The 27,449-nt window shown below is 31.8% G+C and overlaps 7 protein-coding genes and 1 long non-coding RNA gene across 13 annotated transcripts in view; 3 read left to right on the top strand and 5 right to left on the bottom strand.

The window, feature by feature from the left end:
• Nucleotides 1-1,850: 1,850 nt before the first annotated feature.
• Nucleotides 1,851-4,302, bottom strand: LOC138938289 (uncharacterized). 2 transcript variants are annotated; one of them, XR_011447676.1, is made up of 3 exons: nt 3,637-4,302; nt 2,954-3,370; nt 1,851-2,148 (listed from the first exon to the last, which is right to left on the bottom strand). It is a non-coding gene; the product is annotated as an uncharacterized lncRNA (long non-coding RNA). The 2 variants fall into 2 exon arrangements; XR_011447677.1 differs by having other exon boundaries at nt 3,676-4,302.
• Nucleotides 4,303-6,295: 1,993 nt separating this feature from the next.
• Nucleotides 6,296-10,336, top strand: LOC138938068 (trimethylguanosine synthase-like). Its single transcript, XM_070304800.1, has 6 exons — nt 6,296-7,750; nt 7,911-8,154; nt 9,059-9,341; nt 9,424-9,555; nt 9,613-9,911; nt 10,173-10,336. Exons 1-6 carry the CDS (start codon nt 6,321-6,323, stop codon nt 10,278-10,280), a joined length of 2,496 nt encoding a protein of 831 aa, XP_070160901.1. The 5' UTR covers nt 6,296-6,320; the 3' UTR covers nt 10,281-10,336.
• A 494-nt stretch (nt 10,337-10,830) lies between these two features.
• LOC138938159 (zinc finger protein 64-like) lies at nt 10,831-14,342 on the bottom strand. Of its 5 annotated transcripts, none has more exons than XM_070304948.1 (8): nt 14,240-14,342; nt 12,897-13,482; nt 12,692-12,799; nt 12,409-12,611; nt 12,153-12,328; nt 11,614-12,066; nt 11,333-11,539; nt 10,831-11,259 (listed from the first exon to the last, which is right to left on the bottom strand). In XM_070304948.1, the coding sequence occupies exons 2-8, from the start codon at nt 13,452-13,454 to the stop codon at nt 10,835-10,837; spliced, it is 2,130 nt and encodes a 709-aa protein (XP_070161049.1). In that variant the 5' UTR covers nt 13,455-13,482; nt 14,240-14,342; the 3' UTR covers nt 10,831-10,834. The 5 variants fall into 5 exon arrangements, with proteins under 5 accessions (XP_070161049.1, XP_070161046.1, XP_070161047.1 ...); XM_070304945.1 differs by lacking the exon at nt 14,240-14,342 and adding an exon at nt 13,908-14,221; XM_070304946.1 differs by lacking the exon at nt 14,240-14,342 and adding an exon at nt 13,908-14,221 and having other exon boundaries at nt 12,897-13,478.
• Nucleotides 14,302-15,596, top strand: LOC138938161 (jerky protein-like). Its single transcript, XM_070304950.1, has 2 exons — nt 14,302-14,641; nt 14,715-15,596. Exons 1-2 carry the CDS (start codon nt 14,627-14,629, stop codon nt 15,498-15,500), a joined length of 801 nt encoding a protein of 266 aa, XP_070161051.1. The 5' UTR covers nt 14,302-14,626; the 3' UTR covers nt 15,501-15,596.
• A 129-nt stretch (nt 15,597-15,725) lies between these two features.
• On the bottom strand, nt 15,726-17,073 carry LOC138938160 (leukocyte receptor cluster member 1 homolog). The gene is made up of 3 exons (XM_070304949.1): nt 16,929-17,073; nt 16,760-16,859; nt 15,726-16,617 (listed from the first exon to the last, which is right to left on the bottom strand). The coding sequence occupies exons 1-3, from the start codon at nt 16,949-16,951 to the stop codon at nt 15,832-15,834; spliced, it is 909 nt and encodes a 302-aa protein (XP_070161050.1). The 5' UTR covers nt 16,952-17,073; the 3' UTR covers nt 15,726-15,831.
• A 323-nt stretch (nt 17,074-17,396) lies between these two features.
• On the top strand, nt 17,397-18,462 carry LOC138938129 (small nuclear ribonucleoprotein F). Its single transcript, XM_070304892.1, has 2 exons — nt 17,397-17,515; nt 17,993-18,462. Exon 2 carries the CDS (start codon nt 18,001-18,003, stop codon nt 18,265-18,267), a length of 267 nt encoding a protein of 88 aa, XP_070160993.1. The 5' UTR covers nt 17,397-17,515; nt 17,993-18,000; the 3' UTR covers nt 18,268-18,462.
• LOC138938128 (chromosome transmission fidelity protein 8 homolog) lies at nt 18,238-19,174 on the bottom strand. The gene is made up of 2 exons (XM_070304891.1): nt 18,888-19,174; nt 18,238-18,770 (listed from the first exon to the last, which is right to left on the bottom strand). Exons 1-2 carry the CDS (start codon nt 18,905-18,907, stop codon nt 18,434-18,436), a joined length of 357 nt encoding a protein of 118 aa, XP_070160992.1. The 5' UTR covers nt 18,908-19,174; the 3' UTR covers nt 18,238-18,433.
• Nucleotides 19,175-22,206: 3,032 nt separating this feature from the next.
• The window catches only part of Mcu (mitochondrial calcium uniporter), a 47,323-nt gene continuing 42,080 nt past the window's right edge, over nt 22,207-27,449 (bottom strand). Inside the window, exons 3-7 of the mRNA XM_070304729.1 lie at nt 25,585-25,761; nt 25,349-25,467; nt 24,956-25,102; nt 24,115-24,318; nt 22,207-23,974 (exon numbers count right to left, since the gene is read on the bottom strand). Of these exons, the coding sequence (XP_070160830.1) occupies nt 23,645-23,974; nt 24,115-24,318; nt 24,956-25,102; nt 25,349-25,467; nt 25,585-25,761 (977 nt within the window). The 3' untranslated portion in view covers nt 22,207-23,644. The remainder of the gene's footprint in view (nt 23,975-24,114; nt 24,319-24,955; nt 25,103-25,348; nt 25,468-25,584; nt 25,762-27,449) is intronic.

Below are 27,449 nucleotides of genomic sequence, written 5' to 3'. Positions count from 1 at the left end.
GCGTTAGTATTCGGGTCATCGCGGTTTCTCGAGTTTACGCGTGTGAGATATGCGTTATTCGGATGAGCACAGCCGACTGTGTCATCTGTTTCCCCAACCTATGCAATTCGCAGCAACAGGTTGCGAAAGGATGCCGATGTAAATTCTTCGTCGAGGTAACTCCATTTTTTTTTTTTTTTTTTTTTTTTTTTTTTTTTTTTTTTAAATCAGAGTATCCATTCAAATCTTGTAAAAAATTCTCTGAAAATTTTCTGATCTTCCAGATATTTTTGTTCAAAATTTCAGGTAAACAGAATATTTAAAAAAAATTTTTTTTTTATTTTTTATTTGCATATTTTCATTTTTTTTTTTATCACTAAAAATTACAACAAAGAATATGTACTGTATATTCAATTTTTCGTTAAGATATTGAATATATATAAACAAAGATAGATATATATTTATAATATATATCTTAAATACTATAATTCATTTGGCTCACCGATTGTTAACAATATGAGATAACAAGATTATCAAAGAGAGAAAATTTGTTAAAAAATTCCCCAAGTCCCAATAAAATTCCACGATCATTCCCCCGATTTCTCCAGGTATAAAAAAAAATCTTTGACAATTCCAGGAAATCGGCACCCTAATTTATCGTACATTGATTGCCATAAATGAACACACTTTCAACGAGTATATCGAAGACATCGGCTATCGCGTCTTCTAAACTTGATCCTCGCGAATCTCGTCTATCGTCGTTGCGTTGAGTAACATCGAAAGCGGCTATCGACAAATAAGTAGAAACCGCATTTTCGCCGACTTTCGTTTTTCATATGCCACTACAATTAACGTCCCGTACGCGTCCGTCTAACTTAAGGAAAATAATATATATCTCTCTTGCGAGTGTTAATTTCATAGAAGCGAAATAACGGATTAAGAACAGAATAGAGGTAATAGAGCTAATGCGGGAGCGATGCCGCGAAACAGGCCGCTGTAAGCGTTCTAAACCTAATTAAGGCGACGCGTCCGTTACGACGAGAGAGAGTGTTTCTTTTGGGAGAGCGTTTAAATCGGGTGCTTTTACGAGACGGATTCTTTCCCAGCTCTCTGAAAGATTTATGGAAACATTATCGTGCTTGCCTTACTTTCAGCTACGCTTACCAAATATAGGTACTTGCCGTAGACATTGCCAATAGTTAAATCAAAATTGTTAATTGTTGCAATATTAGCCTTCTCCATCGATTATACACTGTTTTGTTTAAATGTATATACTCAGTTTCTTTTAATAAAAGAGTTTTATAAAAAAAATGTTTTGAATAAATTTTATTGTGTGTGTGTGTGTTTTAGGAAATTTACATAATGGCTTAAAAAAATTTTTTAAATATTTTTTGTAATGTTTTTCATGAATTTTATTTTTCTGAAATGGAATAATATATTGTATCTATTTTACTACAGTTTTGTGAGATATTTTATGACAAATTCGATAATGTGCAATAAAGTGAAATGTTTAATAATCGAGATATCGCATTATATTGTCTTTAAACAGTATTTTAATTAATGATTAATAAACACTTTTTTTATTGAAGATATTTTCTTTTTCCCCTCGTATTTAAAAGCAACAATGACAATATCATTAATAATTTTATGAAAATCTCACATTATTGCACATAATCGAATTTGTCGTAAAATATCTTAAAAAAATTTGTCGTGAAATAGAAATATTATTTCATTTTAAAAAAACGACATTGCAACATTTGAGAAAAAATAATTCAAAATTTAAAAAGTTATTTAAGCTTTTATTCAAAACAGTTTTTTTATATATAATTCTGTTTATTTAAAAAAAAATAACTGAGCGTATACACATAAATTAAAGGCATTGTACAATGCAATTAGTAGTAATAAAGGACCACTCGAGACAATTTTCCGCGATAGGATCGCTTACCCGGACGGTTTTCGGTTTCGTTGGAACATGCCGAGTTATAGCCGTCGTCGACACACTGGCGGCTTCCTGCAGATACCTCGGATGAGCGCGTTTCGTCAAGTCTTCGGCGACGCTGCGCTCCTCGCCGCGTGTCAGAGTCGTCGTTTTACGAACGATGCGAGTGACGATGCGCTTCGTGCCGTTCTCACCGCGTCTCGACGTTTTCGTCGATTCGATCGACGAACCTGCGATGCGAGCGTACCATCGTGAAACGGACCGTTGAACCGAGCAACGGTTTCGCGCTCGATCGAACTTGGAAGAGGATTCATTTGACGATGCGCTGACATTAAACAACGCTGTTCGGATATCTACGTACAAATGCGTCTACGAGTGAAATTATCATTTTCCGATTTTTACGAGCCGCGCTTGCACGCAACTACAGGTGTGCGGTCTTGGTTACCAGCAGCAAAATTATCTCCATTAAACTGCAATTGAGTTTAGCTGAGCGAGGTAGACATGCCTCTTTATTTAAGTCACGATGATGTAACAGCTAGCTCATTAAATCTCGTTGAGAAAAGATCCCCTCAGAAACATTGGAGAGAAAACCATTGCACGCCGAGTGTATCGATGCTAGCGATACACTGGCGCATTGTTGCAACAATGTAAAATCGGAAGTGTCATAATTCCATTGAGAGAGTTTCATAGATCGTTAAAGAGTATTTTATTCTTTATTACTATATATTTATTTTATTTTATAAATATATTTGATCGCGTTTTCTCATCACTAAACAATTATAAACAGCCTTAATTGTATCTGTACTATTCATAATTTCTCATTGTTTCGGTAAAGACCAATTAATTAAAGATAACAATCACTCTCTCGGTGACATTACTTTTAAACTAATTGCTAATTAGTACTCGCGAAATAGTCACGACTCCTCCGGCAAACGTCAAGGAATCACCCAGTCAGGTCTCTCCCTAGAGCGTTCCTGTCAGCGCGACATCAACGTGAATCCTTTCCCCTGTTTCTCCTCCATTTCGAAACGCTACCTAAGACCTCGGTCGACAATCGGCGCTTTGTGTATATAGCTCGCAGATCGTCGGCGGAGCGCGATCCCGTTGAACTGGGTGAAACGCCATCGTCACGTTTGTCGTCCTCCCTCGTGCCTTGCACAAACAGCCTACCTCCCTTACTGAATCGATAGAGCGACATTTTTTTCTTTTTTTTTTTTTGTGGATCACGAAGCGTGTATCGTACTCGTGCTTATCGCTCTCTTCCTGCCCCGGCTCTCCTCGGACCGAGGATCGTTCAAACCGCGAGTCGTCCGCGAGCTACAACTGTTCATTTACATACGTACGTGATACACAACATCGCGTCGCACCAGGCTGCTCGCTGTTTGTATTTTCCACGTGAGTATACTACGTTGGTTTAATGAAATGAGACCGCGCGATGCCGAATGTATTTGCCTAGCGAGATAGAATTACTTTCAAACATCGTATAACAATATTTAGCGTGATAATAAAAGGTATCATTAGCTCTCGTATATTTTCATCGTCCAAGTATGATCGTGTGATATTCAATTCCTTTGTACGATGTATAATAACTGCGAGATTCAAAATGTTGGGTGTAAAATGAAAATCAAACAGTCATAGATATTTTAATTCAACCATGTGACGAGAAAATTAAAGATCATTATATTTTAACTTTTGGAATCAAGGAAAAGTCAACGAACCGAAGAATACGAGCTACAGTCGCTATTATACGTTCTTACGGCAGTATCCTTACGGCAGATCATTTTAGAGGACTCGTTGACAGTCAATTTGACAATCGTAAAAATTTATCCGCGCCTGATTGTACGTCTTTTTGACAGCATCCTGCCGGTGATCCCGGCAGAGTCAAGTATCACGCGCTAACTGTAGCTCGTTCGCGCCGGCACGTTAACCAGGCGCCATAAAGCGGAACCGCGCCGGTTAGAGACAGCACAGCGGGCTGGTGCGAATGTTATGACAATTTGTTTTCTTTCTCTCTCTTTTTGACAACACGGACTTGTGAACAGATAGTCGGCGCGCACTCGACGTGGTCAACATCACGCGCGACGTTCTCTCTCTCTCTCTCTCTTTCTCTCCTGAACCACCTAATCTCGCGAACTAACAACTGACCACGCACAACTGACACGATCACGAGCACTAATGAGGACGAAGACTACGGTGATGATTGAAAATGATAATCCAACTGACGACGGGCGAGCAAGCTCTATGCGCGACACGCCGGACGATCGCCGCGTAGCATCCGGCCGTCGTGGCGAGAGTAGGCCAACGAAATGCGCACAGGTGAGAGACGTTTCTCCCTCTCTCCTCTCTGGCACTTCTGCTCTCCCACCTTTTTTGCCATCACCATCCACCCACCTGACGTTACCTCACGCTTCGCCGCACCTCGTCGCGTGGTGTACTCGTCATGCGATGCATCCACCTCCTGCCCCTTACTTATGTCACTGATTGAAAACAATTTTGATGTTTACGATCATTGTTTTTTTTTTCTTCTTTATTTTGGTTAAACTGTTCTTGATGTCTCTATATTCAAGCTTAAAAAAGGAGGGGGTCTATTTAAAATTTGTAAAAGAATTCTTGAGAATTTTCACATTTCTCACACCCTGACAAACCTTTTTTAAATTTGACATCTTTCTTTTCTAATTCCATCATTTTTAGCCATCGCATATAGCTATCTTCTTTTTTTACAATTAAAAAAAAAATATATGTTTTTAATAATATTATCCTCCCAAATTATATTTTCTCACGATAGCAATGGCGAAAGAGAGATCATAGATTCGATCATTAATGCCGATCCATTGTACAATCTCTTCTAAATCGCGCATGTGTCCTCGATCGATCGACTTCGCACGCAGTGGAAGCTCGTATTACGATCGGTAGACGCTTCCTCTCCCTTCTCGTCGTCGGGACGTCATCGTCGCGCGTCCTTCCTCCTTTTCCTTTTCTAGATATTTCGCGTTCCACCGGCGTGCAAACACGCGCTCGAATACGTGTATACATTATACGTATCTTTCCGCGACCCACGACATTCCGCTCGTCAGGGTCTCCAACGGTACCGTGCATAATTCACGCGTGAGCGGTGGAGTTGGTTATCTCGATATCAAGGTCGAGCCGTGATCGGGAACGTGACCTTGATAAAGACCGAGATTCCTTCGCGACAGGCCTAAAAAGGTAGCGAACCGAGCAATCCTTGTATTTTGATGACATCACCAAGAGAGTTCCAGTTTCGGTAGACGTCTGATAAGCATTACGTTGATAAGCACAGCGGTGATAACGATAAGAGTATGAAAATAAGAGAGAGCCATGAGAAACAAACGCGAGATCGCAGTATTCGCGTATATAAATGAAAACAATAATTATTATATATATTGTAATTGTGTAGCTGGCCTCATGTTTTTTTTAATTAAAAAGATATAAGTATTTTTAAAAAATAAAAGAGATAAAAACGCTTAAAAGACGTTTTAAGAGAGGGACGTCTTTCAGACGTGCTCTATTTAAGATTCCTAACAAATAACAAGTCGCAGAAACAGACGTATTATTACGTATAATTCTCGATACAGTAAATACGGTAGATACTCTAGATGATCTATGCGGAAACTTAAGATATATTCGTAAAATATGCAAATGTCATTTGCATCAGCTGATACGTAGGATTTCTTACGAACTAACAATCTCGTCGTTTTTGAAACGGCGTGGGTCCTTGTTTGGCTCGCACATTCCGCACCAATTGTAAATGTTTAAGAATGCAACGAGCAAGGTCTTCACGTTAATAAGTTGTTTGACCAATTAAGATACGTCACGTAACACATATCATAAATTGGCATCGATACGCTTCCGATTCTCGTGGACCAAACGCGGTAATGTCGATCCGAATGAGATAATTACGTAGCGCGATCCCCTCTCCCCCCTCCCCCCTCCTCCCTCTTTTATACGTTCCGAAGGCGTTCGAGATAATAGGATAATGGAAAATCCATGTCGTAATTGCTGACAGTAAAAAAAAAAAAAAAAAAAAAAGAGAGACTGCCATAATTTGCTTCTTCTCTTTAATTGTCCTCGTCAATAGCATTTTTATAACAGCGGAAGCAAATTTTGATCCTACGATCCAACCTTGCATCGCCAACTATTTCGTCTCGATCTCTGAGACAAATCACGATGGAGGTCGTGATCATCATATTTCTTCAGAATATTATAGAAAGGTCCAGATATCGAGCACAAACGACAGGAAGGAAAAGCGACCCACTTGTGCAGCTTTTTATTCTTTTCCTGTCCCGTTGAGGGGTGTGTCTTGCATTTATCAAGATCCAAGATATGCGACATACGCAAACATAAATTGCTTGTAATGACACAAAGTTTATCAGATAATATCACTATGTCAAATGGAGAAGTACACAACAAAGATCTCATCTCTTTTATACAATATAATCGTGACTCTTATAGCTATCCTTATTCTGCATATTATGGAAGTAATAAGAGCGTAATGGATATAGCATGGGACAAGTTTTGGGCTAAAAATGGAGAGCAGTTAATCTGGGCATCTTGGATTGAAAAATATGCAGATTATATCAATCCTGATTATTTTCAGAATAATGTGCATATACCAGAAGATGAAAAGTTACAGAATGCTGAGATTAATGAAGTAGCCATAGAAAAATATTTTGAGCAAAATACATGTTTCCCGAACCAAGCGCACAAAAACTGCGAACTTCTACATTCTAACTTTGCAGGAATTTTCAATAAAAATAATTCGAACGACGGCGAGTTAAAAGTCGCGGCAATATCTTCCTCGAATATTAGTTTCTCATTTGAACAAATGGGCAGGCAAGAGGTTAATGACAAAGATGCGGATGAAAATAGGAAGAAAATTATTAATTTTGAGATATCACCAGAAGATGCTGATGGCTGGAATCCTTTAAGCCCGTTTAGTATAGAAGAAAATTATAATCAACAATCTAATGCAGAAGACGAGAGATTATTAACGAGATGTGACTCTATTAATGGCTCGATAGCGAAAACAAATGCTACTTCTGATTCCATGACAAATGTTACCAAAATGACGCTAACTAGTTCTAGTTGCGATTCCAATTCTGTTCATTCGTCTAGTCTCATTACTTCTGTTACAAGTTCCATTGAAAGTAGTATGACCAGTAGCTGTTCCGATCAAGAAAACGAACTTTCAGTAGAAGATAATGATAAATATTGGCAACATCTGTGGAAAGAGAATTTTCAGATGCAATATCAAAGACAGTATGAATTATTTATAGCTAATTATAAAAAGAAGCACAATGTAGATTGTGATCAATTATATTTCAACAAGTTAAATGAACCAATTGCAAATTCAATTGCACTTCCACAAAATAATGTAACCTTCCAGCAACAAGAAAGTATAAGTAGCAAGGAAGTTTCAGGGACTGATATCCATGAAAACCGAAAAGACGAGAGCACAGACGCTGTACAAATTGACAAAACTACATCAAGTAAAGTTAATTCATCTGGAAATAGAAACACAAAAAAGAATAATGCATTGTATTCAAAATCTAATAAATCGAGGACGAAGAGGCTAATTATAGATTCAGTGGGTATGCTTATGAGAAATCTAACAATAAAGGTAGAAGAGAATGAGTCTATTGATACTGTCGAGGAAGAAAAACCATATGAAGGACAGCAACAGACTACTCATGCCCAAGTTTCAGTAATTACAGAAACCAAAACAGAAACTATAGCTTCCAATAATAATTTCAATAATAATCATCAACAAAAATCTTCTGATGGAGATGAATTTCACGAAGAAACTCAACAAAGGTATGTATTTAATAATAATAAAGCAAGAGTTATATAGCAGCAGTAGTAATAATAGTTTTCTTGCAAAATACAATAAATCTTTATTCTTTATTTTCCTCTTTTTTTATTCTACTCTAATTTATATTATTTCTATTATTTATATTTTTTCTCTGTCATTTAGTCACGAGGATAACTGTAATGAGAATGAAGATGGTTTAGAAACTGTAAAAAAAGCTTTCTCATTAATGGGCTATGGCTTAAGAGAATATGATGACAGCCAAAGAAAATTGCAAGGCGAAGTTGTTTACCGGAAACGTAATATTAGGCGGCAAAGTTTTCAATTAATGGCGGAACTTAAACGATTGAAAACTACGCACAAAACCATGTTTGATAATGCAGAAATAATTACCAAACATACAGATAAGGTAAAATTTTATACTTTTATATGTCATATAAGTTGTAGCTATTGTTTATTTTTTAATGTATCTATAGTTGTGTATCTATAGTTTGTGCAAATGTATCTTATTGTTAAATATCTAGTCATGATAGAGAGCAAAAGAACATAATTTCTAACAAATATTAGAGATACATAATTGGAAAACGCTGACATTTTCAGCTATGCGATATAAATATTTAAATGATTAACTTATATATTGTATAATGCAATATTAATTTTATAATTTATTATATCAATATTTCGTATATATGTGTGTGCGATGTATATTTCTATGAAATGCTATGTGAAATGTGTATTTCGATTATTATCACCATAGACATAGTATATCTAGACCCAGTGTTGAGGAGTGGGAGCCGAGGTGCACGTAGAAAAGGACATGGTCTGTTTCGTGCCCCTTGCGTTCTCTCTCGCTCGCATGTAGCATGACGAAAGAGGGTGTTATGCCACGCTATGCTCTGTGTGAGCGAGAGAGAACGCAAGGAGCACGAAACAGAGTATGTCCTTTTCTACGTGCATCATTACCCCCACTCCTTAAATAAAGACAAATGCTCGATCTACGTATATACGAAATATTGATATAATAAATTATAAAATTAATATTACATTATATATAGGTTAATCATTTAAATATTTATATCGCATAGCTGAAAATGTCAGTGTTTTCCAATTATATATCTCTAATATTTGTTAGAAATTATCACATACATATACGTATGCGCACACGAGCGTCATTATATCTTTGTTATTTACTGGACTGGAATGAACAAAGATAGAACGACGCTCGTACGCACACGAGTGATGTTTCTGAACGCAGTCATATAAACATGCCCATGCTGATTTAGAGGTTAGTAACGACTTATTCCTGATTATAGACTAACAAGTATTTATCCTGTGATTTATCGTCGATACCTGCAGAAATCGATGTACAGTCTAATGACAAAGGTTCCTATACAAAAGCACAAGCTACATTCACATCAAGTTCTGACGATGAAGATAATATAAAAAAGATGCAAAAGAAAAAGAAGAAGAAGCAGGTTAAAAGATTGAATAAAATCCTCCCAAAGGAAATAGCTAATGACTATAAGCTATGGAAATATTATATCAAACGTTTTGGCCTCTTCAGCAGATATGAAGATGGAATTAAATTAGATCGTGGTAGGTACTTCATATATTTCTTAAAAATTATAAATATCTTTTGTATATATGAAGTGATAGTAATATTATATATTTCTTGCAGAAAGTTGGTTTTCTGTAACGCCAGAAGAAATAGCGAAGAACATAGCAGAAAGATGTAGATGTGATACAATTATTGATGCATTTTGTGGTGCAGGCAGCAATTCTATTCAATTTGCATTTACATGTGAAAGAGGTATGTCTATTACATAAAAATTTATAAACAAAAACATTTATGAATTATGTTTTACAGTGATTGCAATAGACATCGATCCCAATAAAATTAAGATTGCTCGACATAATGCAGGAATTTATGGTGTAGACGATAGAATAGAATTTATTATTGGAGATTTCCTGCAGTTAGCACCACAATTGGTTGCGGATGTTGTATTTTTAAGTCCACCATGGGGCGGTCCCGATTATATAAAAAGGAAAGTGTTCAATCTTGAAAATATCATGTCTCCTGTTGGTGGGGAAAGTGTATTTAAAGCAGCAAAGGAAATTACACAACATGTGGCCTATTACCTACCCAGAAATTCAGATCCTCTACAGGTAAACAATTTTGACTTAATATAATATAATTAATAATTTATTGCAACTATATCAAGGTTTGTTCACATTGCTTGAACTTTTTGCACTCAGCATCTTCGCTTTCATTCTCTTCAACATCCAAATATATATTTATCTCGTTTCAAGTGCAAAAATTTTTAGGAATTTCAAGCAATGCAAACAAACCTATAGCTAATACTTGCGTATGAAAAAAAGAAATATCCTTTTTCATTGCATATTTGTCAAATATAAATAAAATTACAGATTATCAAATTAGCTGAAAAGTATGGTAAGGTGGAACTTCAGCAAAATATGCTCAATGGCAGGTTTACAGCATGTACAGCTTATTACGGTGAATTGGCCAGAGTATAATTTAAAAGAAGAATGAAGAAAAAAAATCTCTCAAATTTACATTTCAGTTATATCAGTTGTTTTTATTGGTTTTATCAGAATCAAAATCTTGTTACACATTTTTGTTCATTCAAAATATTTTATAATTCTATTGTAAAATGTAATACTCGGAAGGATAATGTAATTTACATTTTGTATCTTTCAAACTATTACTTTACATTTAGACTATTACATTTTTTATGTAGAATATTTCCATAATTTTAATTATTAATAAATATATCTGCAAGAATAAAAGCACATTTTATAATATATATGCTTTAAAATTGTGAAAAGGAGAACTTATTCAAGATTTTATGTATATAATTTACGAAGAGAATTATTGCTAAGTTATTCGATCTTTATTTTTGATTTTATTTTAAATGCAATATCGGTAATGTTTACTACAGAAAAAACAAAAGAATGGTATATTATAAAAAATAATTAAAATCTTTGACACTAGCAAGAGAATAATAATGGATATGGAGATCATTTTATTAATTTGACATTAATATCAATTAATTATTATTTGTATAATTTCATGCATCAATATCAATAGCGATCACATTTGTTTCTTCAATATCACTGGTTGTCATGCTGGTGTTTTCAATATCAATGCTTCTTACACTTCTTTCCTCAGGTTCTGCGGGTATTGTTATACCACCAGTGTCTATGCTTTCTTCCTCTTCTCTAGGAATTTTTAAAAAGCAGTGCATTGTCTCATCATCCTCTTGCTCAATTGTAGAATCAGTTTTGTTTAAACTTTCTCTTGTTGATAATGAACCCTCGAGATGTTTTGATGGTATTTGTATTGTGATTGTTTGTGAAGTACCATCAGCAGATGTTGAGGAAGACATCAAATTAGCTTCTAATGTATCTCCATCTTTCGAAAAGGCACCCAGACAGCTATAAACTAATTGTGCTGCTGCAATGTTACCAGGAAAGACTTCTACATTCTCGCTGTCTGTAAAGTAATGAAAATCCACTAAATTATGAAGAGAGTATATGCATGCAGTTTAACAGATTTTTAGTATTACCTTTTTTCTGCACATTAGATTTTATTAAACCCTTTTCATGATCTCTTACATGTTGAATATAGCTTTCATTTTTCACTGTTTTAAAAAGACACAGGTCGCACGTAAATAAGCCAGACAGTAGAGGATGCCTTGATTTTAAATGATTTTTATAACTACTACTTTGTATTGCAGTATATGAACAATGTGGACATTTATATGGTCGAAATCCTGTGGTAAAAAAATCAAATCGCTCTTTCATAAGTAAAAATCATATAATTAAAACATATTTTTAGTATACTTACCCGTATGTTGCATAATATGCCGTCTTAAAGAGTTATGGTCTCCAGTCTTGTATTCACAAATCTCGCATCTGAAAGGTTTATCTCCCGTGTGTTGACGTAAATGCATTTGCAACATCGCTTTCCTGGCGCTAGAGTGGCCGCAAACATTACAAACATATGGACGTAGTTTCGAGTGCACGGCTTGAATGTGATTCTTTAAACATTTTAGTACTCTGCGTTGATACCACTGCTTTTCGCATTTCTTTGAGGTATACCATCGGGTTACTTCTAGGGTTTTGCGATCTAAATGCATTACACGATGATTGCGCAATTGACTAGCTTGCTTAAAACATTTCCCACAATCAGAACATTCATAATCACGAGTATCACTGTGCACTCTCATGTGTGTTAAAAGTTTTACCATGGTAGCGCTTTTGTAAGCTTCACATATTTTGCAAGTGAACAGACCTATATCTAAGTGAAAATAATTTTGTGAATATAAATTCTTTTAACACTACTTATACATTGCTTTAATTTGTATATAACAGTATTTTACAAACCAATTTGATGCTTTTTCCACAAATGTAAACTACATTGACGCCACTTTGTAAATTTTACATCTCGACATACACTGCATTTGAATTTTGTCATAGTTTCAGATTCTGTGTGACATAGAATATGTTGCTGCATAATTTCTTCTGAAGCGAATTTGTATGGACAACTCTGATACGAACACCTTGTAAAGATTACAAAAGTAAAATATAAATAAAAGAACATATCTCTATCGAACATATCTCTTATAATAAAATAACATACTTAACATTTCTTTCCGTTAATTCTATCATTTTCTTGTTACGCATATATTCTAAACTTAATGTTTTGGGGATTTTTACTGGATGTTCTACTTTACTATTTTCGATAGGTTGATCTACATGTTCGGTCATTAAATCGGGATTTGTCAGATCAGTTAAATTTTCTTTCCCTGCTTCATCGCTTCCAATGTCTGTTAATTGATGATCCTAAGAAAGAGTATATTTTATCATACTGTCTAGAAATAAAAATAAGCTACATTTAAAAAAATTCAGTTTAAGATGATTACATTAATCATATGCTCTCTACAGTCCTCAAAAGAAGGGAAGCAATTGGAACATTCTGCACACATATAAACTATTCTTACTTCACTCATATTTTTAGATTCTTCTTTTGACTGCATACATATAAAAATTAACCATTTGATATTACATTATAGATTTATCATGTTTATTAAAATTATGAATTATAATATTTAAATTCAGATTATTTACCTCAATATCTATAGTAGAATTTAGATGCATTTTTTGAATATGGCTTAATAATTGAATTTTATTTTGAGTTATATAAGCACATATCTTGCATTTAAAAGCAGTTACAATTTCTACAAAATCATCAAGATTAATATTATCATCCTCTATAACAAAATCTTTCCTTGGTTCTTCTGCAGTAACTTCATATTGTTCTTCAGAATGTTCATTTTTAACTATTATATTTCCATTAGTGATATATTCGTTCTCACAATTTTCCACATCCTTTGATACTAAGAGCGCTTTTTCCTGAAAATCTGTCTGTTCTATAATCTGATTTGTGTCCAATTCTTGAAGCACTCCATTTTGAAACGCATACACTTGCCCATTCAAATAAACTAAAGAAATTGACTCTTGTTCATTTTCCAGCTTAGTTTCCTTTATAATATCATCAGTATTTTGCTCTTCATTAAATGTATCTTTTATCATGTCCATTGGATACGGTGCAATTTTATAAATATATTTTGTGCCATTTATATCACAACTCAAATAGGATACGTCTAGATTTGTCTCTTCATTCATTGCTGATAAGGATTGTAGAGTGATCTAACTAAGCATTATAACGTATCGTTTAAGATTCAGAATATTTGCACAATTAACTTTTAATGCAGCTTGCAATACAAATTTCAATATATATGAATTGATATATACAGATATACAAAATTATTTGCTATAATACACGATTCTATTCCCCAACACACACAAAAATCAATCTACAATTTTATATTTTAATCATATAATTCATGTAATACATCTATATTTGGAATAACAAAAAAATACGCTGTTATAGAAACATGTATCACGAAATATGTAAGTAGATTTATTTTAATATTCGATGATTATGAATATCTCTATCACAAAATGATAAATTAAAATGTGTACATCAATATAGAATAATGAGGTTATCTCTGCGAGCAGTTATAACAGTAAGACTAGTAATATTGCGAACAGTAATTCAAGTCGGGATCGACATACCGATAAATCAAATTTTTCCTACGATGACATATTTGTAAAAAGAATAGAAAATACACGTTCGAAAATATATTCGAATTCGAAATCGTATCTCGCGAAGAACCTCGCGCATACGAGCGTCTGGTTCGAGATTTCCAAATACATTTGTATTACAAAGTAATAAGGAAAGATTGCCGTAAATAAAGCATTGTATAAAAAAATACAAACTCACAGGAGGAATTTACTTAAGTAGAGACCATTTTAAGATGTGAGAGGTAAAAAAAAAATGACATAAATATCAAATTTTTGCACGCACACGTGCAACACACACATTATCATATGTGTATGATATATACGTATATACAATCAAACTGCTTGTTTATAATAGTTTTCATATATTTTTTTCCTCGCGATTAAGCAGATTCTCTATATATTCTCCGATAACAGATAAGAAAATAACTGGAAAAATATGCAGACTAATTTATTTAGGCGAATATAAAAATAAAAAGATAAGTTAGCGAATCTGATTGGCTACATCATGTTATTACACTTCTTTTACTCGCTTTCTTGTTTGATCATGCGTACATTGATATTTTCATGTGAAGTAGAGAGAGAGCAACGCAGGAACAGAAATTAAGTTTACTGAGGTTACAGGTTGGGGAGATTTAAGAGAAATTTATTAAGAGGAATTGGTTCCGATAAAAAAAATATCGAATTTCAATTGTATAAACAATAAAAAATCAATGACAACAAAGAAGGTACATTAATATAGATTGCATTAAAATTATTGACAATGATTTTGCTGACACTTGTATATATTTTTTTTTTCAGGAACATATTAAGCAAACACGTCTCAGCATTGACGATCGTGTTAAAATTTTAGAACGTCTTGATAAAGGAGAGAAAGGTGTGATTCTAGCACAGGAGTATAAAGTATCTACGTCGGCAATAGCAAACATAAAGAAATCGAAAGAAAATTTGTTGAAACAAAGAAGTTCACTTATTATGTGTCAAGGAAAAACGTCCAAAAAAAGATGCACAGGTGTTGAAAATAGTCGTCTTGATCAAATGTTATATGAATGGTACCTCCAGGAAAAAAACATGGGGATTCGTGTCACAGGACCAATGTTGCGAAAGAAGGCATTAGAATTAAATAAAATACTTAATGGTCCAGAGACTTTCAAAGCTTCTACAGGATTTTTGAATAAATTTAAAGAAAGACATGACATTATTTTATCAGTTCGTGAAGAGAAAGACACCGATGGGGAAAAAGATTCTACTGTTCAAGATGCAAGCGATGACTTGTGTCGAGAATTGACCAATGACCATGAAAAGCAAGAGGACTGGGAAATATTAAATCAAGTGATCTTGCCTGAAAACTACGAAAATAACATCGACCATGAAGGAAATGAAGAAATAGAAATAGAAATAGAAAATAAAGAGTATTTAGATGACAGTTCAGAGAATGATCTTACAGCAAAGAATGCTTTTGACGCTATTAATACATTTATCTGTTGGTACCAAAATCAAAATTATTGTTCACCTGAGGATTGGCAATATTTATGGAAATTTTGGAAATATTCACTAGATCAAACTCTTCTTGCAAAAAATATATAAAATAAAATAATACATTTATTTATTTTTGTAATATAAAAAATAGAAAATTATATTTAAAAAAAATACAGTATAAAAAATAATGTATAATAAACTACAAGGTCTTATAATAATTTTGCATTTAGAGTTTCCTACAAAATTTTAACTATATATACTTTATTAATCATTCATTACGATATGTACAGTGTATATACAATACATAAATCTTATATATATATATATATATATAATACATATAATTCCATATATATTATGTTTTACATTTAGACTTATAATAATTATATTTTAAGGATTTCCCGGAAATGAAAGTAGCTTGTTTAAAAATTTGTTCACTTTATTTAGCATTTGTGTATTTGGGTGTTCTTTCTGCATTTTGTCTAGCAATTTCAGGAAAGAATTGCGAATTGTATTTCTGTTTTATGGCAGGTTTAGGAGTTTCTGGTGCTATAATAGGTATTGGTTCACCTCTTACTTTGGCCAAGAGTGCTTCAGTTCTTAACTTCTCGCTCTGCTCTCTAAGCATCCTCTCTGTTCTTAATTTTTTTATATCTATACTACTTTGACTTTTGGTTTCTTTTTCCATTATATGCTTGTACTTTTTTTTCTCATGTTTATTTCTTTTGTGCTTATGTTTCTTACATGTACTATGAGTTTCCTGATCGGAATGAGAATTATCAGAATTAGAATATTTTCTCTTAGTATCCTTTATTTTTATTTTTAGGTGGTCTTCAACAGATTTAGAGCGCATAACATTCAAATATTTTTTTATATCAATTATTGGATCGTTCAAAGCTTTTTTCTTAATTTCTACTTCCACATTCTTTTCTGTATCTGTTAATCTCTTTGGCAATTCCTCATACCAATTTTTCTTTCCAGTTGCTTCATTAGTATCTTGCCCTAGATATGTCAGATATCCGATTTGCTTTTCATATTTTTCCTTGTCTTCCTTTTTTTCTCTCTCATGTTCTATATTAGGTTTGTTGTAATCAATCTTTCCATCTTCAAGCTCAGCAAAGAAGTTAACATGTTCTAATTTTTCATTCGAATTGTCAATTTTTTCACGACCATCGTACTTGGATCTTGTATGATGTCTTAATAAATTTATTCTCGCTTCGGTTTCCTAATAAAAAAAAAACCAAAAAATTACATAACCATAACAATAATAAGAGATAATTTTGAGAAGGAAGTGAATCAATAAACAATATTTTTAAATAGTATAACAAAAAATAATCAATATTTTATATAATTTATTATAGACATACAGCTTTTTGAATCCGCTTTTGTTTAATTTTTTCTTCTTCAGCAGCTTTTGCTTCATCTCGACGTACACGAGCGATATTCTCTTTCGTTCGGACATGCCACCTGAATAAATTTTAATTAGAATATATGCAAGATATATACAAAAATACATTTAACAAAGATAACTCATACCTTTTCTTTGGTAGAATATTCATTATTGCCACGCTACACAAAAACAATCGTTTCGATATAATAAATTTAGAATCAGTAAAGTTATTTAGATAATTGTTTTGATTTAACAAAGTACATATAAATAATTTTCCATGGCGTATGACATATGATTGAAAATATCTACAAATTTAGCGATATAAAGGCAACTTTCCAACAAAAACGCACATAGATACAATGTCTCACGATTGGCTCTATGAAATATTCTATGAAATAGAAATATTTTAGGGATTTCTCAAAAGTTATCTAGTTCATAGCCAATTGCGTGATATTATTCTATTTTTTCTTACTGCAGAACTTCCAGAACTAGATAAACTTGTCAATTTTTATTTTTTTGCAGATGGTAACTTGTATGGTGTACCAACCTACGCAAACGAATTTCCGAAGAGAGGGATAGAGCTTTTCTCTGCTGACTGAGCCGGCAGAGCGCTGTAGAATTGCAGATTGCAAAGTGCAGATATATTCTTCAGAAGCGTGTGTATAGTAATCGAGGTTATAGTTAGCCTGAAATTGTATTTGAACAAATTTTTTATTTATATTCTATTTAAGAAGTAAGTACATATATATGTATATATTTCATATTCATAAGAAATAACATATGCTTTATATTTAATATATATTTTAATATACAATATCTATATTAATATATTTTTATAACTTAATTTTAAAAATTGACTTTCGAAAAAGGGATATATTATTTATTATTCGCGTAAATGTATTTTAACTGATAATTGCTGATAATTTATCATAGCCACCAAGATATATTCTCAATAGATATTATTATATTGTAAATATATGTTTTAATTAATAATATCTAATATATATTAAAGTCTGTACGTGTGTGTGTGTGTGTGTGTGTGTGTGTGTGTGTGTGTGTGTGTGTGTGTGTGTGTATATATATATATATATATATATATATATATATATATATATATATATATATATGGTTTGATTATAAATATATTGAATGCAGATTGCAAACGCTAATTTGTTACGTGCCACATGTTTTTAAAAAATTTATATTACAGAATCTACCATGGCTGCGACAATGCCAATAAATCCTAAACCATTCCTCAATGGTTTGACTGGGAAACCAGTCATGGTAAAATTAAAATGGGGCCACGAATACAAAGGTTATCTAGTTTCTGTGGACGGTTATATGAATTTACAGCTGGCTAATACCGAGGAACACATTGATGGCAACTGCACGGGGAATCTCGGAGAAATTTTAATTAGGTGTAACAATATCATGTATATAAGAGGGGTAGAGGAATCGGATGAAGAGGGTGAAATGAAAGATTAATAAAATATATTAAGCTTAATACTAAATTTAGTATTATATTTTAACCTTGTATTATTAAGTATTAACATAATTGGACTAATAAAATTACTTTTGTTAAATCAATAAGAAATTAAAATGTTTCTTAAGCATTATACAGTTAAATTCATAAGTGATACAAATGTATATGTTAACATGGTTTCGGAATATTAGTTACTATAGATTTTGGTCTTGATTTAAATAGAAGTTTCTTCTTTACAATAGCCTTTACAGTGTATTCCGTCTTTACTGTTTGATCTTCCTCTCCGATTTCTCTTACATTGTCACGATGCCTTTCTAATACAACTAAAGGTTTTTCAAGTGTTATTTCCTTCCCATGTAGCACATGAATTCCGATAATCAAAATAGGTATTCCAGCTTTCGTAAAATGAAGGTCGCCAATTAGTTGATCATTTGAATTTTCGGTTCTTTCAAATTTTAAATCACCTTGCAAATCTACGATAGCCCAATCTTCTATAACTCCATTTCTAAAAAAATAGCGAAAATAGACTTTTATATGTTATAATGAAAGTTGTCCATATCTTATGATAAATAATCCGTTTTAAGATATATAATTGGTAAAAATACGTCAAAAAAAGATTTACTTTTTAATCGGTATGATCATCTTTGTTAAATTCTTCAGTGTTCTTTTTGAATTTCTTTTGGACAATTTATATACACACACTACTTCGTTAGGTTAAATATCAAATACCGCCAAAAATATCAGTCGTTCATAAACTTGTACAAAAGTGAATCGTATATGTATAAGCTATAAGCAATGAGAAACCTGAGAAGGGTCACGCCATCGTTTTTCATAAGGCGCTTTTGTAGCTCTACAGTAGCGTCAACTAAATTCATTTTAAAGTCAGCGAGACTACATGACCAGATTCACTTTTCGGTGCCATGGTAAAACAGCCGATTGGTACATGTACGTGCTAGATCCATATAATTGTGGATCAAAATTGCGAAGAAATATTATGAATTTATTAATGTTTTATTAGCTGCGCGTGATGTTTTGCCATCTTAGTATTCAAATTTCTCGTCTAAATGCGATCACGACAAATATCGAGAAATAATTTGATACAATTAATAATAAATTAATTCTCTCTCTCTCTCTTTCTTGGCAACAATTATTTTTATAAAAATATTTAAAAATAAATATATTTTGTCCAATGCTGTATCGTCCGACTTTTCGACGATCTAAATATGATTCGGATTGAAAACACGTAATAAAATAGTCGAATCGCGGATATATGTATATATAGATATATACAAATACTTTTACATATATAAATCTCAGACTTTACAAAAATAAGTTTTTAATAAATATATTGTTTGACAAATATCTTTTATATGTACAAAGTTAATATATATATGTGTACATATATTAGAGAGTTATCCTTTATAAATATTCGATTTATAAAATTTATATGTAATTAAATTAATTATTATTAAGATTATATAAAAATAGAAAGGAATTATTAAAGGAATAACATCTATATTGTAGACAAATTATGTGAAAATGAATAGATCGAAGGTCTATAGGAATGAATATTTTATTAATTACATAGATGGAATGTGAAATTTGATTTAATGTTGCATATATATATATATATATTATTTTCAATTTTATTCACATAGACGTAAATACATTGAACGCAAAATTACACAACACATTTTCGCTCAAATAAATATTCATGTATCGACTGTAGTAGTATATCGAAACGAAAATAGAAATGAATGGTTACAAGTACATTTGTTATTGAGTATACTATTGTAGAATTTGCGAGATTCATATATTTCAAAATAAGATTTTGATGTGTATTCCTTTACATATCATTTTATAGGTACATCTATCAATCTTATCTACCATACATAAAATTTTTAATTAAATTCGTCGAATTAAACATATTTCCGATGGCTTGGATATACATATTTAAAAAAAAATAATATGCGGATATAAGATATACATGAATATGATTGAAATTGATGACGAAGTAATTTTTATCAAATGAATTTTGATACTTGGTTCTCGTTTCTTTGGACAATTTGATGAAATAGAGTACTTGGCATCAAAGATTAGTGATTATAATTAACGTGAACATTTTACAAGTTATTTTTTTTCTCTTAACATTTACATCAGATATACAATAGATATATAATAGCCTTTTTTCAAATGTAATTAGCTTTGATTATCTATTGATGCATCAATCGAGAATTAGGCATTGAAGCTTACATGAGAAATGCACTAAGGCAATATCACTCGCAAAATAACATGTGCGTAATGTACATATGTTCGTATATATATGTATATATTTATATATGTACAAAAATTTTTATATATATACGAAATATCTTCTTTCTAAGAATAGAGTACAAAATATTTTAGGAAAATAACTGTGCGGTGAGACAATCAGAAATAGGAAAGTGATACTTTCATTCATATTACTCTAGATAATATTATGCTTCTTATTCCACTACAAACAATATAAAGATCTTTAACTCTTCGTTCGAAACGTACATTCTTATAGGAAATAAGATATATAAGCTCACTAAAGAGTGATTAAGATAGAGATGCTCTAAATATATTTTTTATGCTTCGTTTTCCTGTTGTAAAAAAGCGTTGGCATCTAATGTGTTAGCAGTAAATTTTAATTAATTCCTAATATCCCTAATTTAGGATCGCCTATTTTTTATGTTTGAAATGTGGCATACATTTTAATATCGTAATAGTGTGATACATAAAAAAACAGTTTTACGTGACATAAAAAATTCAAAATAAGGTACGTTGTATCTCACTTCTCTGAATATATATATATATATTTTTTTTTAATAAATTTGTTTTAATTTATTTCAATGATTATAGAAGATCATAATCAGAAATTTAAAATTGAGAAGTCGAGATTTTATTTAAAGATTTTGTTAACATATGAATTATAACCTAACAATCATTATTCTATCGAACTTCCTTATTAACGTATAAGTACAAAAGAAATGAAACCAGTTATAGATTCAACAAACTATTTTCACGGACGGATAGATATTTATGAAAGCAAGAAGAAGTCTTATAAGTTTAGAAGTACAATCTATGTATGATTCTTTTATATTATAATATTCTCGCATGAAAATGGTATGTAATAGCATAGTAATAGTAGCATTATTCGTGTGCTTTCATTAAGAACATTGATAATGCTAAAGTGATAGGAGTATAAGTGCTTTTTGTTACGACCTTTCTGACCATATATCAACGATTTTCTACAATAAAGAGTTTGAAAACTAGAAATTTTCAAGTTCAAGTTCAAGTTTATAGTTTTGAAAGAACATTAAATATTTTTGGTAATTACATGATAAGATACGTAAGCGAATGTATTAACCTACCTTTCGTTATATTTTTTCGAGTCACTAATGTCTTTTCGGATGGATTTTTTTTTATCTATGCTAATGTTCATGTATGAAATTGATGAGAAGAAAGGATAGCAATGTATATATATATTGATATTTACAATGTGATGTTATTGAAATGCATTAATTATTAATGATTAGCAATTTCGTTGACTTTATGAAAAATTGTATATATACAATAACATCAATGTCGATGTATATATCATAATACCACTTTGTGAATAGTCAACAGCATTATTTAATACTATGCATAAAATGATTTTAGTATTCATTAATAATTGTATATCTCCCATCAAATTATAATATATCTATAATTGTTGTAATTCAATAAGATTTTCAATTACTTTTAATATTTGCAGAATAAAAATCTTATGTGTATCCACTTAATTTAAAATTTAGGAAAATATTCAATATATTTTTGTTGGACACAACATTAAATAATATAAATAAAAGACAGTATTTCTGTAGATTACCTTACAGTTTACAAAAAAAATATAATTATAATTATATTTTGCAGTTCCTTAATATATTACAATTTTTTCATTATATCGTTTTGTTCTCAAGCAAGATATTTGCGTGTACACATTATACATTTTTTTATATTACATACATATAATTACTGTATATAAAATATTATAATTTATTATATAAATAAAATTATATAATGTTATATATATATATACAATAATTATGTATATGAAATATATATATAATTTAATTTTTTTATATACATAATTATAAACATAATTTACACTTAACATGGCTTTACATTTCAGAAGATCAATTTTCTTCTCTTCTCACAGTTTTCGCGAGGCATATTATATTGTAGTGACAGAATAATCACTTGTCAATTAATTTTTAAATTGCTATTTATTTTTTATAGCGAATTCGATTGAATGTAAGTATTAGTGCGCACAGATGTATACTAAAAACCGATGTACATAAATTTTACTGTGTACATAAATCGACTACCAAATTTTCATTGGTCAACGTACTTATATTATAATTTTGAATAACTTTGTAGTCAATTGTATTTAGTCTGCACCAGTGCGCAAAAATTACTGTCATCATTATCATATAATCATATAGTTTCAAGTTACAGCACTGCTGCCTTGAGATTTATTATAATATAATTCGGCCGAGAATGAGAGATAATGATTGGATTGGTGCTGAGAAATTGGCCAGTGATTAAATATAATCTACAACATCATCCGTTGACATATTTCAGGAAATAACCCTTCAATTACAATACATACAACAAAAAGTTAATCAAAATAGCATACACTAAGCTAACATATACTGGACATCATAAATGCCTTAATATTTGCCAAATGTATTTTTAGCAAAAAACGCGTCATATTTGACATACGTCATTTTGACCATATTGTATTTCAAATAAAACATCTTTTATTTTATAAAACTTTTATAAAAGTTTTGTGAAATGTTACTCTCTTCTGTCAAAGTGCTAGCTGGTTCGAAGACTGTTCATTTAGCGATTATTATGACATTTATGATGCCTGGTATAATTATCTCTTATATTTTTCTCTAACGTCTTCCAAACACGTCGACAGCATTGAGCATTCGATAAACGCGATATTTTAATGCCTGTGAAATACGCGTGGTGAGGGTTGCCGCCGATACTTGGAAGACTGAATCGAGATCTGAAGATATCATTCTAGATTTCTTTGCACAAACGCACACAAACACAAAAATAAATTACATTCCCCTTTGTTTTGCAATCTGATCGCGTTCAGCACTGACTTTGCGGATTTAAAAATTCCCCTGAGTGCATCGCGCGACTTGAAAAAGTCTCTTTTGAATATATCCAATACTTCGTTGGAAAAAGATAATGCCGACTTAAGCGATTCGTAATCGTTGATTTCGTTACTATGGTTTTTTATCGCACATTCTACGTTGAACTTAATTTGACAAACCTTGATCCAACTTTCATCCACCTTGACTAAACTTTAGATCCCTCATCGGGATGTTTCTTCGAAGCGTTCAGTTCTGACGTGATTTTAGGAACATCTCTTTTGGGGCTAGGACTGGGACTAGGCGAGGAACTCGGTGATCTTGAGCTGCTACTAGAGCTGGATCTGGCGCGTTGCTTTCGCTCCAATTGCATCTTATAGTCATATAAAGGACCGCGAATAACTTTCAGAGTGGTTTCTAATTCGTAAGCTCGATTCTTTAACGAATTGTACAAGTTAATGTCGAGACCGATCTTTCGTGCTCTTCTATGAAGTACTATGAGATGACGCCTATTCAACACATCCGGCAGCATATATTCCTGTATAAAGAAAAATAATTGATTTGTGTCGATGTCATATATATATAATATTATATATAGTTTTAACATTATATAATGTATTTTTGATAATTTTCGTAATGTTATAGATTTCTACGTGTATATTTTATTATAAAATCAACCTGTCTGGTGACGAGGTAATAAATAAACCACATCATAGTAGTGCCATAAGTGACGAAGTAAGTGACGGGCTCCATTATATCCCATGAATATTCCCACCAGGTTAATCTGGCTAATGCTCCAAATTGGATTGACATCATAATTAGGAACGTCCAGATAAAAAAATTCGCTTTTTTATAAGCAGCATTTTGTATTTCTAGCAATTTCTAAAACAATTAAGAGAATATAAAATTCATCTAGGTGTATCTAGGTGTTTCTGTTAGTAAAAATATATATTTTATTTTCTATCATATCCTATATGTAATTAAAAAAAAAGATGTATGAATAATATCAGAGATGGATAAATTTATCAGGAAGAATTGTGGAAGCTAAAGTGATATGATTTTTTCTGCTTTATAATCTCATAAAGAAAGAAAAGAAAAGACGTAAGAAATATTTTATAGAAATTCTCTTCTTTTGACATTGCATAATAGCGAATATAGCAAGTGAAATTCGCACGAAGGGATTAGAAAAGTATTGCTGTTTCTTCAGTCACGTGTGCGAAGCGCGATACGAGTGTGCTAATTAGAAGAATATGGCAATTAAGAAGAGTCGTAAAACCGACACGTAGTATATGAGAAAAGATTGACAAAATAGGAATGCGGTCGCGTTTAAACTAATTTATGCGCGTTTACGATGGAAAGGTAATCGATGCATGCGCTTCGTTTAATTACTATTAAATCAATTAACAAACCTATGTACTGTCACATAAATATATCCATGTCTTGTGTATACAACTCGTATATAACTCGTGTGTGTATGTCGCGCAATCTATAATATGAAATATTATTCTAACATTTCCACCTGTTCTAAAGGTATTAGTTGTAATCTAATATCTTCCAGCTCGGCCACAACCGATCTTTCCATATCGACTTGATATTCTCGTACGTGAAACGCTTCGTACAGTTGTGCGATAAGTGCTTGTATATCTCCAAGTTTTTGAAGATCCTCCTGCGAAAGTGAGAAATGTATAGTGATACTTGTAAGTTTACATTTGGTTCGACAAAGAAAATATGTGAACTGTAATAAAAGATATCGCCGAGTGTGGAAATTATGATTAGCCAAAATATCGCTCGTTTAAAATTCGAATCAATCATTAAACAGAGCATTCCCACAACTACGCATTTCTAGATTATATAAAAATTGTATTAAAAATACAAAGTCGGACAAAAGACGAGTCTTTATGTGATAACTCACTATCGTGCACCTTTCTTGAATCGGCGGCGAAACAATATATTCGTTATTATTTATTATTAATTTGAAATCCTCTTCTAAAAGCGATTCTATCGTATTACTGGAAGATATCCTGACACCATCTGAAAAACGATCAAAACTTTTATCTTGCATTATTATATAAAGATCTATCCGATTCCGTCTCTAATACTTTAATTATTAATTAGCCACTAAGGAGAATGATTGATACGATATCTCACCTAACGATGTTATGCATGCTCGATCGATGCCACGATCCTCTGTCTTCAACATATCTAAAAAATTGCCGACTGTATGTGTTATCGGCTTCATGGTGAACGAGCAATTTTCTCTTCTAGATGGAAGAGGTACCGTGATTCTGGGAAGCCCATTGTAATATGTCACAGTGACATCCGAATCTACAGAATATATATATATATATATATATATATTTCACGCAAAATAAGACATAATTGCCTTTACTATGAATAAAATTAACAAGTTTTGTGAAGAAAATTTATTAGATTCCGTGAATATTTTTATAAGATTTTATTCTTTTAAAACAATACGTAAAATATATATAAAAGCTTTTTTCGAAAATCTGTTAATAATCATTTCTAGCATATTTTTTACATCCATATGTGTGCACTCGATTGCACGCATCATGCGAATATCTCTCGATTAGCAAAAACATAATACAGTTTACACATGCTGAGAAAAGTACGCATGTGTACATGCGTATAATCGTATCATGGATTGTTCGTATCCATTGTTGAAAATTCGGATGGGAGATATCGAGTTCAAACATGAAATTTAGCATTGCGAGCCTTCGAGCGATACTCAACTTTAATTTTATCGGTATTTCTATTCAATAGTATTAAATTATACTAATATCAATTTTTTTTTAACTTAATTGATCAATCAATATTTAAATTAATTTATTCCTGACAATTCGATTAAATAATGTCAAAAGAATGTTAATTGTTAGTTATGTACAATAATTAAAATTATAACGTAGCAGAACGGAACGTAACATCGTTCGCCATCGAGGCAATGGAAATATGCGAATATACGCAATTATAAAAGCACACATTAAACATTAGTTACACGCTACATACTTGCTTTTTATCTGTGTTGTCCATTGTATATACTTAAAGTTATATCTGTGCAATATAAATCTATTAAAAATAATTTCAACCTTTCATATAACGGAACAGCTCGTCGAACAATTTTCTGATGCACAATCTGTTTCTCTCAATTAATTAATTTACTAAATATCTCTGATGAGGATATTGCAAATTAAATGAAATAAAACAAGTTATAAAAAAATCCAAAATCGATAAGAATATTGCCTCAACTATTATTATTTACATAAAAAGTAATGCAACATGTTCTACGTTAAATTCTCAATCTAATCGTTATTCGAAAAATTTTGTTTGAATGATTATTTAAATGTATCCATGCATTTTTCAGAACTACAAAAGAAGAAAGATATGTAGGATCGGTAAAACGCAATGTATCCGCGATTTTGTTCGCGTGATAATCGCGCAATTGAGAGCTAGACTGTGTGTATTAACCTGGTTACAAGCCGTTGATATGAAGAAGGTATTAGAGTGTGGAGAACGGAACGAGACGACCTAGGTCTTTCCGCTGTAAGCAGAACGGAACCAAGCATTAATCCGCTTGCGCTAACGATCTCTAAAAATGCATCTATAGGCGCAAGAGCTATCTTCGTAAGTTTTTCTTTCCAAATTTGTCATTATAATTTTTAAACTGGCAAATAGAGCAATAAGCGACTAATTGCAAGAGTTACGCCATCATAGAATATTGAAATTGCTGAAGGATACTGCGAACGATAGATGAGATGATAAAGGATTAGCAAGTAATCGATATATTTTGTAAATAAAATAAATAAATAAAAAATTTAACATATAAACTCTAGCTAAAATTAAAAGATGCATTTTTTCGCGATGCACATATGCAAAATCATATGAACCAATATGTTTTAAAAATAATTTCAAAAATTTGTATGTATTGTGTAAATACCTTTAAAGAAAAAACAATACAGAAACTCCAGCTTTTAATAAAAACGATGAAATTTTAATAA

The sequence above is a fragment of the Polyergus mexicanus genome, unplaced genomic scaffold (assembly GCF_030449975.1).
Source record: "Polyergus mexicanus isolate NDT 795.1 unplaced genomic scaffold, iyPolMexi1.0 SCAF_12, whole genome shotgun sequence".
In the NCBI taxonomy this organism is placed as follows: domain Eukaryota; kingdom Metazoa; phylum Arthropoda; class Insecta; order Hymenoptera; family Formicidae; genus Polyergus; species Polyergus mexicanus.
Note: the sequence above shows the minus strand (reverse complement) of the source record. Positions and strands in the feature narration are given on the sequence as shown.